This window comes from Mesoplodon mirus (assembly GCF_964341445.2).
Source record: "Mesoplodon mirus genome assembly, chromosome: 15".
NCBI classification, from domain to species: domain Eukaryota; kingdom Metazoa; phylum Chordata; class Mammalia; order Artiodactyla; family Ziphiidae; genus Mesoplodon; species Mesoplodon mirus.
The window spans coordinates 82,637,750-82,652,465 of record NC_138991.1 but is presented as its reverse complement, the minus strand read 5'-3'; the positions used below and the strand labels follow the sequence as shown (position 1 = coordinate 82,652,465).

At 55.8% G+C, this 14,716-nt stretch overlaps 1 protein-coding gene across 5 annotated transcripts in view; it reads left to right on the top strand.

Annotated features, from left to right (window-relative positions):
• Positions 1 to 851: 851 nt before the first annotated feature.
• Positions 852 to 14,716, top strand: part of GRID2IP (Grid2 interacting protein) — a gene marked incomplete at both ends in the record, with an annotated part of 32,523 nt that continues 18,658 nt past the window's right edge. For 2 of the 5 annotated variants that reach the window (XM_082645704.1, XM_082645703.1), the window contains 2 exons: positions 852 to 1,387; positions 7,834 to 7,988. In XM_082645704.1, coding sequence (XP_082501830.1) covers positions 920 to 1,387; positions 7,834 to 7,988 — 623 coding nt within the window. Of the gene's footprint in view, positions 1,388 to 7,833; positions 7,989 to 9,062; positions 9,077 to 13,291; positions 13,327 to 14,716 lie in introns of those variants that run through there. The other 3 variants (XM_082645706.1, XM_082645705.1, XM_082645707.1) reach the window with 2 other exon arrangements.

Genomic DNA, 14,716 nt, shown 5'->3' with positions numbered 1-14,716 from the left:
AGACACGGGGATGCCCCCACCCCGCCTGGGCCCAGTGGACCCAGGAGTCCAGTGATACCACCATGTGACAGAGTAAGTGTCCCTGAGGCTCCATGTTGGCACCACTGCCTGGCGGAAGAGGACCAGGGCCCCTGGGGTGGGCTCGGGAGTGAGCCTGCCAGCCTCGGGGTATGGCAGCTTCCACCCCACCAAATGTGAGGAGTTCTCACACCGTGCACTCTGGTGGCAGGTGACACAGGTTCTCACTGAATGTCACTCAGGGACATTTCCTCCCAGAGTCCATGATGCTCTTGGAAGCTTGGACCTCCTCCCTGCCCCCCAACGGTTCTAAGAAGTGTTCCCCAGGTGTCCTGGGAGAGGCCAGCTCCTGGGAGAGGGAGCCAGTGGGAGGATGACACCCATAGTGTGGGTGGAGGGCTCTCCAAACATCTCCGGAGGCCTGAGGGGTACCGAGACCAGGGCCTTCAAAATCCAGCCCTCAGAGGTTCTTCTAAGCCAGCATCAAGAAGTTCTCAGAACTATGGACTCTTACCCAGAAAACTAAGCCTCACCTGTGACGTGTCACCCTCGCCTCCCCATGATGTGCGTGTGTCTCCAGCCCCCACAATCATCTGCTTTTGGAGGACAGAGTCACCTCCCCTACCCTGAGCCTGTCCTAAGGCCAGGAGCCCAGAGCCCCCAAATCAGCCATATCATGCTTCCTCAAGGAGGGCAATTCAAAGGGCAAATAACCCCCAAAGTCAGTAGGAATTTGTGAGCTCATACCACTGGGAAGTCCTTTTGTCCCATGGAAGTTGGTGAATCGGGCACAACTGGATCCAAGAGTTCAGACAATATCCTCAGAACTCATCCTCCACATGGAGGCAGAGAGGAAGAAGTAGAGACTCAGACTAGCACAGGCCTTGAGTCTTTGAGCGGCATGCAGCCCAGTGTGCAGTCTCTCTTCCTCTCCAGCTGCTCGGACACCACTGCCATGCCAGCCACCAACCAGGGCTGGCCTGAGGACTTCGGCTTCCGGCTGGGCGGCTCGGGTCCCTGCTTCGTCCTGGAGGTGGCCGAAGGGAGCAGCGCGCACACCGGGGGTCTGCGGCCCGGGGACCAGATCCTGGAGGTGGAGGGGCTGGCCGTGGGCGGCCTGAGTCGCGAGCGCCTCGTGCGCCTGGCCCGGCGCTGCCCGCGCGTGCCGCCCAGCCTGGGCGTGCTCCCCGGCCCCGACGGCGGCCCCAGCGCGGGATCTGGCTGTGCACCCCTGACCACAGCCTCGCGGCCCCCTCGCTCCGGCCGCGGCCTCTCTCTGGGCCGCGAGCTGCTACGCCTGGCCGGCGGCAAACGCCCCGACGCCGTGCACCGAGAGCGCAGGCGCAAAGCCCAGGAGTTCAGCCGCAAGGTAGGGCGCCCAGGGCAGGACGGGGCGGGGCCCTAGGAGGCGGGGCGGTCTGGGGGTGGGGCTCTAGGGGCTATTGTTCTGGGGGGCGGGCACTGTGGGCGGGGCACGTCAGGGGCTTGCTTTGTGGGAGTTGCTTTTCTTTATTTATTGAGGTAATACGGATGCACAGCTCAGTAAATCTTACCTAGGCATACACCCTTGTAACGACCACCCTGATCAACCTGTAGATTAATAGCATAAAGACAGTAATAGAATGCAGAACATAGAATGATTCCTTTACCCTCTCCTTCATGAGAAGGTTCTCATGTGACCCTTTCCCTGTCTATCTGCCCCAACCAGAGGTAGCTACTATTCTGACTTCCATCGTTATAGACGACTTTTGCCTGTTCGTGAACGTCATATAAATGGAATTATATAACACATATTCTTTGGTGCTGGGCTTCTTATGGTCATGTTATCTCTGTGACTTTCGTCCCTGTTGTGTGTGGTCGTGGATCATTCTTTCTATTGCCCGTATTAGTAACATAGTGTCTGAGTCCACTGCGGCTGCTGTAATGAACTGTCAGAGTGTGAGTGGCTTATAAACAACAGGAATTTATTTCTCACAGTCCTGGAGGCTGGGAAGTGCAAGATCACAGTGCCAGCAGATCAGTGTCTGGTGAGGACCCACCTCCTGGGCCACAGACAGTGGCCTTCTTGCTGGTGGAAGAGTGCAGAGTGGAAGGGGCTAGGGATCTCTGTTGGGTCTCTTTTATAAGAACATTAATCCCTTAATGAGGGCTCTACCCTCATTACCTAAGCATCTCCCAAAGGCCCCATCTTTGGGGGTTAAAATTTCAATATATAAATTGGGGAGGGGGACACAAACACTCAGACCATAGCACATAGTGTTATTTTTAAAAGAGCCACACCTGGGCTTCCCTGGTGGCACAGTGGTTAAGAATCCGCCTGCCAATGCAGGGGACACGGGTTCCAACCCTGGTCCGGGAAGATCCCACATGCCGCGGAGCAACTAAGCCCGTGCGCCACAACTACTGAGCCTGCGCTCTAGAGCCCACGAGCCACAACTACTGAGCCCATGTGCCACAACTACTGAAGCCCATGTGCCTAGAGCCCGTGCTCTGCAACGAGAAGCCACCGCAACGAGAAGCCCACGCACCGCAATGAAGAGTAGCCCCCGCTCACCGCAACTAGAGAAAAGCCCGTGCGCAGCAACGAAGACCCAACGCAGCCAAAAATAAATAAATAAATAAAAGAGCCACACCTATTTCAAGCCCCCACAAAACCGGGATCTGGCCCTGACTTGCACAGCAGTCTGGATGGCAGGTTGGCCACAGGAGGCCCAGGTTTGGGTCCCCCAAAACTCCAAAGGCATCTCCTGTCAGACTTTGGCACAAACAGGCTCTGAGTGTTCTCAGGTGGAAAGTTAGGACTTCCCTGAGGACTGAGAGTTAGGAGCCTGAAATGGCCAAGGCCTCCAGCCAAAAGAGGAGCCCAAGGCCTGAGTCACCTTCAGGAAGTAAGGGGTAGCCACCAGGGGAGGTGGAGACCCGGGGCTGGGAAGGAAAGACTGAGGATGGTGTTGGCCTCGGGCCAAAATCCCAAGAAATCCCTGATTTGCGGAAACCTATCCTTTACTGGACCAATCCAGGCAAACCCAAGAAACCTGGGATGTGACACATATATGAGGAAGAGGCTGCCCAGTACGATCATATCTACCGGGAAGGTCTCAGTGCAGCACCTACCTCAGGACATCCACCCTCATATACCTATGCTCCAGGGCCTTCAGATGTGGTCCAAAGGCGCTCATTTGACTGAAACTCCAACTGAACAACAAGTGAGCCAGGAAATAGTCTGGAGCCTAGACACTCCCTTCTCCCTGCTGAGGGAGCTCTCTGGGGCTCTTTTATAAGGGCACTAATTCCATTCATGAGACCACCTCCCTCATGACCTAATCACATCCCAAAGGCCCCACCTCCTAATACCATCGCCTGGGGCATTAAGTTTTCAACATACAAATTTGGAGGGGGACACAAACATTCAGACCATAGAAACTAGTAAAGTCTGCTGTAATGCCAGATGACCTGTTGTAGAACCAAAGGTCTGTCCCAGACTCCAATCAATCCCTGGAGAGTTGGAAGGGGGCCCATCAGAGCCCCCAGAAGGGAGGGTGGACATGCAGACTTGGCCAGGAAGCAGGGCCAGGGGTCATGACTGAGGGAGGAATCTGACCAGCTGCCCAGGTCAGCTGTGGTTCATTTTCTGGCAAGAGGGAGTGGAGAGTGGTAGATTCTGGTTAGAGCTCCCCAAGCAGCTCCACAAATCCCAAAAAAAGACTGCCTCAGGAAGATCAACAGTGTCTGTGGAGCGCCCCCCCCACCGGCCATCCACCATTGGTTTTGAACAATCAGCTCCCAGATTCTCGCCAGCACTCTTCCTGCCCCAGATTGTCCTCCTTGAAGAGTCTGATATTTAATAGAAAATCCATTAGTGTCCCATGATGGCGCATCATGCTTAGATGTAGGTTGAGAGCATCTCGGTAATAGCTGACACCAAAACCGCACTGTGGCAGGGGCCCCAGGAGGGAGGAACTATTTTTTCCTCTTTCTTACATAAAACATCTTTCCCCCTAGCCATGTTCTCCTTTGAATCGAGGCTGCAGCTGACTTTGATTTCAAAGCCACTAACTTTCCTCGGTCTGGCGGGTTCTCGAGGAGGGGTGCCTGGTACTGCAGCCTGCCCCACGCACCAAGAGGGAAAGGAAGGTCGGCGGGCAAGCTGCGGGAAATGCACCTCGAGAACGGCCGGCCACTTGCCAGCTCTCTAAATGCTCACTGAATGCACCAAGCCCTGTGCTCGGGCCTGGATAGGAGTAAGATGTCAGGTCTATGTCTCGGGCCATCACACCTGGTGGGGGAGACCTGGTGTGCAGGTGCCGGGACTCAGGCATGCACAGAATGTGGCCTCTGGCTGGATGCCCTGGAAGCCACCTGCTAATACCTGCTCATCCTCTATGGTGTCACCACCTCTGGAAAGCCTTCCTTAATCCCCTTGTGCTACCACGTAGAAAGCAGCTGGGTGTACAGTTCTGAAGTTCAGGAGCAGGCTCTGGGCTGAAGCTCTAGACCTAGGCGTCACCATCTGGGGTCCTTGTCCAGAGCGGTGCCAGGGAGCACTTGTGGCAAGTCAAGGGGTGGACTGTGGTGGGTAAGGACAGTCATATGGAAAAAGCAAGTGTAGACAGTTCTGAGCAGGCAAAAGAAGAGGACGGTGGGGTTGTGGGATCAGGGAGGACTTTATTTACTGGGAGAGATGTGAACATTTGTATGAGGTGAAGGGAAGGAGGCTGTGGAGACACTGAAATCCATGCATTTTGCCGCTGTTGATTACAGCCCTCTGATGAGCAAGGGCTGGGGAAAGAGCTGTGAACAGGACTGGAGGGGAGCCTGCTCTCATAGCTGCTGACATGCCTGTGGGGAAAGAAACGATGAGCAAGTGGACAAATCAAGAAACAGTTATTTCAGATGATGATCAATTAAGGGAGGAAATAAACAGGGAGATGAGAGAGTGATGGGGGCCCCTTGAACGGAGTGGTCAGGAAAGGCTCCCTGAGGAGGGGACTTTCAGGCTGACAGCTGAGTGACAAGTAGGTGGCAGGAAGAGAGGGTGGGGACTCTGGTGTGTGTGTGTGTGTGTGTGTGTGTGTGTGTGTGTGCAGTGGAATGTCTGTGGCCTTGTGGGTTGGCCTTGCCCAGGAGAGTGGAGGGTGGAGGGGAGGGATGCTGGGTCTGTTGAGAAGCTTGGAGGTGGATGGAAGGGGGTACTGAACAGCCCCAGTTCTGGCTGAATTGCACCTGCACGGTCCTGAGAGAGATGCATGGCAAACTCCCAGGCTCACCAAGTGGCCCAGCCTCCCACCCCTGCTTCAGGGTTAGGTGAGGATGTCAGTACCCAGAGGCACCCCCAGACCCTGGATTAACAAGGCAGGGATCTCCTGGAGTATGGACAGACAATGATTAACTGCTGCATTTTTTAAAGTGTTAGTGGGAATTCCCTGACAGTCCAGTGGTTAGGACGCTGTGCTTCCACTGCAGGGGGCGCAGGTTCGATCCCTGGTCGGGGAACTAAGATCCCACATGCGGTGAGACCAAAAAAAAAAAAAAAAAAAAAAAAAGTATTGGTGCCAGGCACAAAAGCCCACATAGTATATGATTCCAGTCATAAGAAATATTCAGTATGAGCATCCATAGAACAGAAAAATAGATTAGTGGCTGCCCGGGGCTGGGGAAGTAGGGAACGGGGAGTGACCACTTAATGGGTACAGGGTTTCCATTTGGGGTGATGAGAATGTCCTGGAACTAGAAGGTGGTGATGGTTACACCACATTGTGAATGTACTTAATGCCACTGAATTGTACATATGAAAATGGTTACAGTGGTAAATTTTATGTTATGTGCATTTTTACCACAGTAAAAAATAAAGCGAAAAAAAGAAGCAACGACAACATGTATGCCTTTTCCTGACTGTATAAGTCATATAAGCTCACTGTTTAAAAAATGGAAACCATTGACATAAAAATAATCAAAATCACTATAAACCTTAGTGCATATTCCCTGTGCAGACATATGTGTAATTATCTATGATAAAAATGTAACACCGTGTGTTCCATTTGATAGCCTGTTTTTTTCACTTACCTGTTTATCACAAACATTTTCTATGTATTTTATAACAGTTTTATTGAGATGTATTCATATACCATACAATTTATTCATTTAAAGTGTACACTTCAATGGTTTTTAGTATATTCACAGAGCCGTGCAACCATCACCACAATTTTAGAACTTTTTAATCACCCCAGAAAGAAGCCCTGCACCCATTAGCCATCACTCCCCATTTCATGGTTTTTAAATAAAGACCTACAGCATCATTCTCTCTGGCCAAATGGTACCACACTGCATCAAACCTTAAACACTGTCAATTGCAAGATGCACTTGTTTTATCTACCACCAAGAAAGAAAAATCCCTGCCAACTGACCCATGACACATGCTTCCTTACCTTCTTGTCACTTAATTTGTAGTTAGTGGAAGAGGGCTTTTAGACTCATTTGGACATATTTAGTACTCGCAATGTATATAACTCAATGGAAGTAACAATATGAAACCTATGACCAAATTCATACATGTACAGGAATGACAACTAGCCATAGGACACAACCTGATTTCAGAGATGTTAAATTTTTTTTTAAAAAGTGCTCACCCTAGAATCAATGATATCCAATACTGCAGAGTATGGAGTGAACTTGGCTGTGAAACAACAGAAGTTGACTCCGCTAACTGAGGCAGAAAAGGAATTTGTGGGAGGAAGAGTTCATAGAATCAGTGCTGGAGACCTAGGCTTAGGACCAAGAAGGGATGGGCCACCTGGAGCACAGCTGTCCTAAACACCCTTCAGGATAAGTCTGCTCAGGGTGCGCTACAGGGCTCTGCCACTGCCCCGAACAAGCTCTGTGTCCCCACATCTCTGCATCATTCCTTCAAGAGCCAAATCCCCGGGCAAGAGCCTCTGATTGCCTGAGGCTGCAACATAAGGCCCTGGATCTTGCCTCTCACCTGGTTGGGGATTTCCTCCCATCTTGGCTGCATAGCCAAGGAAATATCCCCCAAATGGATGTGCTACAATTATTTAGCCTGTAATGTCAGATATTTATACTGCTTCCAATGTCTCAGTATCATAAACAATGCAGAGGTGAACCTCTTCACTCATATATCGTTGTGCACTTGTTAGGCCATGTCAAGGATACATTTGTAGATGCAAGATCACTGGGTAAAATGACAGGTGCATTTTTAGGCTTTGGACACTCTTACTGCCCATGTCCAGTAGGCTCCTCTGAGTAGATGTGCTTTGTCTGTCATCAGCTGGTTTGCACACTAAGGTGAAGAAAACAAAAGTCCAGAGGGAGTACTGAGGAAACCAGAATTTCGGGTGACGCGTGCACTCCAGGGCTTTTTTGTGGAGCCAGAATGCTCTGTGGGATCTCTCAGCGGAAGAGTATGGTGGAAGGGAACATAGTGTTATAATAATAGTAACTAGCAATTACAGAGTGCTTGGCACGTGTTTTAAGCCCTTATATGGATTCCTTTCATCCTTACAGTATTCAGTAGAAGGGCTGTCTCTAGGTTTGAATCCTGACTCCATGGCCTTGAGCCAGTCACCCCACCCCTAGCAGCCTCAGTTTCCTTAGATATAAAACAAAGATACTGGCCCCGCCCACCTCGTTGGGCTACTGTGAGCTCTGAAGTGGCATGGTCTGGGTAAGGAGCTCTCACGGGGGCCCAGAAGGGGCTGCCATGTCAACTGTCCTGCGGGAGAAAGGGAGGGAGGTGACTGATTCCCTGGTGTTCTGCCCTGGGGCCCTTGTGGCCACTCATCAGACCCTTCCCCGCAGGTGGATGAAATGTTGGGGGACCAGCCGTTGACCAAGGAGCGGGTGTTCGCTGCTCTAAAGCAGTTCGCGGCTGAGCAGCGGGTGGATGAGCTGGTGTGGGCGCTCACCCTGGTGCTGCCCCTCGAGGCCCGTCGGCCCCTCCTGGAGAATCTCAGGTACCTCAGTTGGGGGCAGGATGGGCAGGCAGGGGTGTCCACTCTCCCACCACCACCCCAGGCTCTGCTGCTGCTGTGGCTGCGTGGCCCGCTCCTGAGCTGGACCCCAACACCCCGTCAGCCCCAGGATATGGGTGTGCCAGTGGCCCCGAAGGCTGCTGGGAAGGGCAGCTGTTGGCTTTGCTGGCGGCCAGGGCGTCACTTTGAGTGAGAAGGAAAGGGCTGCTAACTGCTGGGCTGGGCTGGGCTGCAGAGAAGACCCACCTCCTGAGCCGAAGTCACAGTCTGCCCTGCTCTGTCCCAAAACCCAGATCACAGAAATCTCCAATGTGACACCAAGAAACTCCTAGTTCTTCATTGAGAGGGAGTAATGGCGCAGTGTCAAGGCAAGGAAGCCTGGAGCTGTGCTGTGTCCATCCCGGGCACCACCCCCCCATCCTATAAACAGTGTGTTCTCTCTACCCTTTGATGATGCCAGCTGCATGCCAAGAACATCGCCAGGTCCCTAGAGGAACACTCTGTCACTGAATCCCACCAGCACTGTTACTGTCCCCATTCCACAAAGGTAGACTGAGGCTCAGAGAGGTTAAGAGGCTGGCCCAAAGTCACACAGCAAATGAGTAGCAGTCACAAGAACATGAACCAATTAGCTGTGCACTTTCTGCTCAGCTTTGGACCTTCTAAATTCCTCCTTCAGGAAAAAAAAAAAAATCTCCTGGTAGGTCCACACCTGGAGTGGCCTGGGAATCTCCGGAAACCGGCTCCCCACCTCCACCCCCATCCTGCCCTGCACCGCACAGCTTTGATCAGACCCCCCTGGGCCTGAATGATGTGTTCCCTGCACGGATCTTGTGGGGCTGGATCTCCAGCCCCTGCCTCCAGGGCCTGTGACGCTCCCCCACCCCCGCCCCTCCCCCTTCCTGGGCTCAGCCCGCCCCCTCCCCTCGCTGCCATTCACCCCGCAGCCTGCCCCTCCCTCTGGGCCTGGCCAATGTCAGGGACCGGGCTGGCCACCCCCACTCCCCAAGCCCGGGCGCAGCGTCTCCGCTCTGCAGCAGAGCACAGGAGGCCACCATGAGCTGCCTGGGGTGAGTTAGGGGCCTGCCCCTTGCTGGGAAAATCCGGAGAGAAAAAAAGTTATTTCTAGAGCCAAATTTGCAGAGCAGATGATGCGCTGGCGCTGAGGGCTCCCTGGGGAGGTGATGGATGGGCAGCCCCCCACCCCGCCCCTCCGCACCAGTGCTGGGGCAGGGGCCGGGCGGCCAGGCTGTCCCTGGGAAGTTGGCTTGCGTGTCTTAAGGCTGTTAGCAGCCAGACTCAGCTGGAGGCCCCCTCGGTCCCTCATCTCCCTCCGGCGCTGCCCAGGCTTCCGTCCCTGCCGCCTCTGCCGGGCCAGCCGGTCTGCCTCCCGGGACAGCCCCTACGCCCGCCTTTCCTGTCCGCGGCTCGTCCCCGAGCGGCCGGCAGCGGGTCAGGAAGAGCTGGGGTGGAGGAGGCACCCCCTTGGGCATGCTCGATTTAGAGCCTGGGAAGTGGGAACCCTGGACACCTGGGGATGCCCAGTCCCCGCAGCGTCCCCGTCCCCGGGGCGCTGCTGGGGAGGATGAAACAGCAGCCTCTGTTGTCCGTGCGTCAAGGGCAATAGGAAAATTGGGGAGGCTGCTGGAGGAGGGGGCTGTGCCCAGCTGGGCTATGCAGGGAGAGGGGTGCCCTGGCAGCGTGGCTTCAGCCACCCATCCCCCCACCTCCCCACCCCCCTCCACCACCCCTCTGGTGCACGGGTGTACTCTGGTGCCCGTGTACTGGGTTCCAGGGATGAAGTGATGTTCCCCACGCAGCACCTTCCCAAGAGAGCTCAGAGAAGGCATGGAGGAATCACAGACAGTCTTCTGTGATTCTGAGAGCTGAGCACCAGCCGAGGGGCAGCTGAGAATGAACTCAGCACAGGGCAGTCAGGGCAGGCTGCTTGGAGCAGGCAGAAAGTTCCAGTGCTGGAGCTCAGACACTGACCGGTGGGGTGTGGCATGTGCCCTGTGGAGGTGGGAAGATAGTTCATCAGGGCCAGGCATCTAGCCACAGAGGTGGAGCCTGGAGAGCCAAGGCGAGGTGGTGCCACACACAACCCAACCCTGGGTACCCAACTGTGCCTAGCTGTGACCCACCCTGCCTTGGTAGAGGGCCATGAAGGGCTCTGGCCTTGAGACCCCCCAACTGAGGAGAGACAAGGTTTGAATGAGAGGTGCAGCAGCAAAGGGTAGGTAAAGATACACGTGTGCGCGTGTGTTGTGCTCATGTGTGTGCACACTCGACAGAGGCTGGAACCCACCCAAATCGCCGTGTGGCCTCTGAGGGGTGGTCCCAGTGGCCAAACTGGAAGACTTGGGGAGAAAGGAGAAGGAGCAGTGAGACCATGAAGTTGGGCCATCCAGTGCAGTAGCCACTAGCCACATGTCACTCTTTAACATTGAATTTAATGAATATCAAATACGATTTAATATTCAGCGTGGCCTCATCATCTTAGCACGGCCGTGAGGGTGAGATTTGGGTCAGTGGCGATGTTGTAAGTAAAGGGTCTTATCTTTCTTTACGACAGCAGTTACTCCTGTGGCTCAGAGCCTAATTTGGGTCTATCCCCAAAGGGATCCCAGTTTGATGAAGTGATAAAATGACTTTCTAATTAGGACAGGCCAGGTAGTTTGGAAAGCGTGACGTGGATAGGAGGGAACAGGAGAGCAAAGTCAGCTTTGTGCTCTGCTGGTGTTTCAGGAAAAAATGCAAAGAAGAGAAGGGTCAGGGGTGGGGGTCGGGAGAGGGAACAGCTGAGGTGGTGGAGGAAGCTGTGTTTTGAATCCCAGCAGACCTAGCTTGAACCCCCAGTCCACTCACTGGCTGTGTGACCTTGAGCAGTTTCACTAACCTCTACACTTTATCCATAAAAATGGGGGTCATTTCTACGTGTTCCCGGTGGGGTTCTTGGTAGGAAAGCATATAAACGGACTCTGCCAACTGCAAGCAGAAAAGAGATTAGTTGAGAGTCTGGGGGACAGGGTGTGAGCACCTCCTTCACCCTGTTCTGCTTTAATGACAAGTGTCAGAGACACCATCATACAAAGTTCCTTGGAAAATTCTATGACACTGTGTAGGGGGAAGTGCCAGGCATCTAGTATGTGCTCCGTTAAATTGGCTTCCCCTAGGGAAGGTCTCTTTCTCCCTAGAGAGGTCCCTTGACCGTGGCGTGATCGATACTTGGGGCCCCATGTTTCTCTGTTGCTGGGGGCTGTCCTGCATGTTGTAAGATGCTTAGCGCATCCCTGGCCTCTGCTCACTAGATGCCAGTAGCACACCCTCCGCCCACTTGTCATTTTGTGACAACCAGAACTGTCTCCAGACAACGCCCAATGTCCTCTGTGGGGCAAAATCACCCCCAGTTGAGAAACACTGCCCTAGTGTGATCTGCCTTTGGTAGTACCCTCCTGCTGGGGCAGACGTTTCAGCAAGACCAACCTGGCCCACCCTATGCTGCCATGGGTCATCTGGCCAGATGCACCAGCTGCTGGCCCCTTTGGTGCCTTCACTGTGCTGGGGTAGCAGAGGGGGAACCTGGCCCCAAGGCAGCGAGTGCACTGCTGGCTGTGTCTGGATTCAAGCAGGAGCATCTGCTCCGTGGTCACGTCTCCAGTGCCCACGGCGGTGCCCACGTGGACAGTCTTCACAGCCTCAGGCGGGCCTGGTTCTGGATGCTGGGCCATTACAGCTGGTACCAAGCAACTAGAAATGGCTCTATCATGATGGGACGGCTGTGGCCCTGTGGATGGCAGGGAGCTGTGCTCACTGTGAGGGTTTTCAGACACTTCTCCCCCTGGCAGGGCTGAGGTCAGGCATGGGGAGAACACCGACTGAGCACTGGCTCTGGCTTCCTGCTGCCGCAGGGGAGACATAAAGCCGTGAGAGGTCACCCCAGAGTGGTGGCCTCCCTGGGGCCAGGCAGCATGGCCTGGATAGAGGACAGAGGCTGACCGTCAGCTCTGCAGGGGCCTCCCTGTGACGGGCTGCAGGAACCCACAGGCAGGATCATGGAGGATGTTCCCCGCAGAGACTGAGGCGGAGGCAAAGTCCCCAGGGTTTCCTGCCTCCGCCGTTCCAGCCTGTCTGGGGGGTGGCCGCCTCCTCGTGCTGACCCCCCCCACCCCCTGCCCCCAGCGCCCTGCCCCTTTGAGGCTGTCCCTGAGAAACCCCTCCCAGGATGCCCTGGGCTGGTTCCCCGGCATCTATCCTTTGGTCCTCAGAACTCAGATTCTCCCCCTTTCCAGCCTGAAGCTAGGACTCGGATCAGCAAGTAATGACAATGCAGTGGGGGCCCTGGGGCCTGCTCCTGCTTTGTCTTCCAAGGCCTGGCAGGCCCAGAGCCGGAGGAGGAGTCCAGACCCCCTTTCCCGTTATCTCCGTCTCTTGCCCTTAGCTGGTCCTCCCCTCGCCTCTCGCAGTAGGACACGCCCACCCCAGGGAGGCCCTCTATTCCCCCCACTGCCCTCACCTGGGACTTGCCCCAACCTGGCTGCCCCCTCTTCACTTCCACTCACTCACCAGGTCTCATTAACTTGACTTCCTGTGTTTTAGAATCTGGCCACTTGTCCCATCCTAACATCCTTTGCTGTGCCCCTCCCAGCATCACCCCTCCCCTGGCGTACCAAAACCTTCGGGGTCCCTCCACCTCCCCGTAAATCCTTATACCTCCTCTGGTTCAGAGTGCAGCTTGAGCGGCCGACAACGGCATTCAAGGCCTCCTTCTCTAGCCCCTTCTCCTCTGGAGCTTCCCCCTGGGTGGGAAGGGAGGGTCTCTCTGGCCGACACCTGCTGAGTCCTCGAGTCCCAGCGCAAAGCCCACCTCCTCCAGAAAGCCTTCCCAGGCTCTGCACAAGGCAGTCGGAGCTTCCTCTGAACGGTCGGGTTCGGCCTCGCTGCAGCCGGGTGTTGGGGACTCTCGGGAGCGCCGCGGCCCGAGGGGTCGAAGGCGAGGCGCCTGGGGAGGTGCTCGTGGAGGGGGCCAGAGGAGGCGGCGTGACGGCCTCGACCAGCCCCAGCTCACGGGGAGCTGACTGAAGGGTCCCCCGGAGGGGCGGGGCCGGGTGGGGCGGGGCCACCCGAGAGGGGGCGGGCGCGGGGCCTCGGGCCCAGCCGGCTCGGGAGGGGCGGAGCGCGCTCGCCCAGCAGAGGCGCGTGGAGTCTCGGCGCCCTCGCTCTTTTCGCGGGCTCCGTCACCCCCTGCCCATCGGCACCTGCCGCGCCGCCGTCGCCGGCTTCAGATGGGGAAGGACCAGGGCTTCTCTCGGCACTTTCGGTAGTTTCCCCACTGCGCCCCGAGTCCCCGGGAACCGCGCACCCTGGTGCGACGGACCCGCCTCCGGCTGACCTGAAAAGGGGTGGGGCTGGGGCACTGAGGGGCTTCGCTGTCCTGGGTGGGCACCCACCGAGCCTGGCTGGGGGCGGGGGCTTGGGAGGGCAGGCATAAACTGGAAGGTTATTAAAGGGGCGAGTTCCCCGCGCTAGGCACCCGGAACCCGTCCGAGGCCCTAGGGGTCGGGATCCGGGTCGGGGATCAAGGGCTGGGATTGAAAAGCCCTTTTTCCTTCCTACGACTGGACTGATTGAGGGAACTGGGTAGAGAACAAGGCGGGGAATGTGGTGGAGAGAGAGGACCCTATGGGAGCCCCGGGTAGGAATCTGGAGTTGGATTTAGACCTGATCCCCCAGAGAGAACGGAACTGACTCTGAGTGCAAGGTCATTGTGTGGCACCCAGAAGGGCCCTGTGGCCACAGAGAAGCTTCTTGGCATAGCAGGGACCTGGGAGTCCTGAGGCAGTCATAGCCAGGCTGTCAGGTCAAAGGGGCATCAAATCCATCAGCCAGAGTGGTCCATGAGACCCCACTGCATCTGGATCCGCTGGGCTAGTCAATTCAGAGCAGACCCAGGGCTGGGGTGCCTGGGCCAGACTGAGCCGCATGGAGGGCCCACACCAGCCAGAAAGGGCGTCTGGCACACCAGGCAGCCTTGGCTTCCTTCTCAGCCCCAAGAACACCAAGGAGGGAATGGGCCACCCAACTCTCTCCTACGTATGCAGTTGGTGACTCACCTGGTTTCCACTGCAGGGGCAGGGTGGCGGCGTTTCTTATTGCTGCTAGAGGGTGACAGGTTGGACCTAGGGGCTGGGGGTGTTGGGCTGATACCTTCTGGAGCCTGGGGCCGGAGCCAAAGTGTAAGGTAGACAGTTTCCGGCTTGTCATCTCTGCTTTGCCTGAGCATGAGGCATGTGGGGAATGTGCAGGCCAGGTGGAAGGAGAAGTCAGGCTCTGGAGACCTTGACTGACCATCTGGGGAATGTGACTGAGGCTCTAGATTTTTGGGAACCACTGGGGGTGGGCAAGGATGAGTGTATCAGGCGATGACTCTCCTGGCAGAGTTGAGCAGGCCATCATTCTAACCTCCTGGTTGCCTGGAACATCCAGATCTGAAGCGGAGCTCACTGGGGGGTGGGGGGCAGGCCCTGATGCACCCTCCTCCCCGAGGATCCACATCCCTTCCCTCCCACCAGGCAGCTTAGTCTGCCCACTGACCTTATTAAACTACCCACAGAGATGGGGGGAACTTAGTGAGGGCCACCGTGTGACATTAGAGGCGTTGTATTTCAGCTGTGGCTGCTCCCTCCCCTCCTCCCATGCCCTTGGCACTG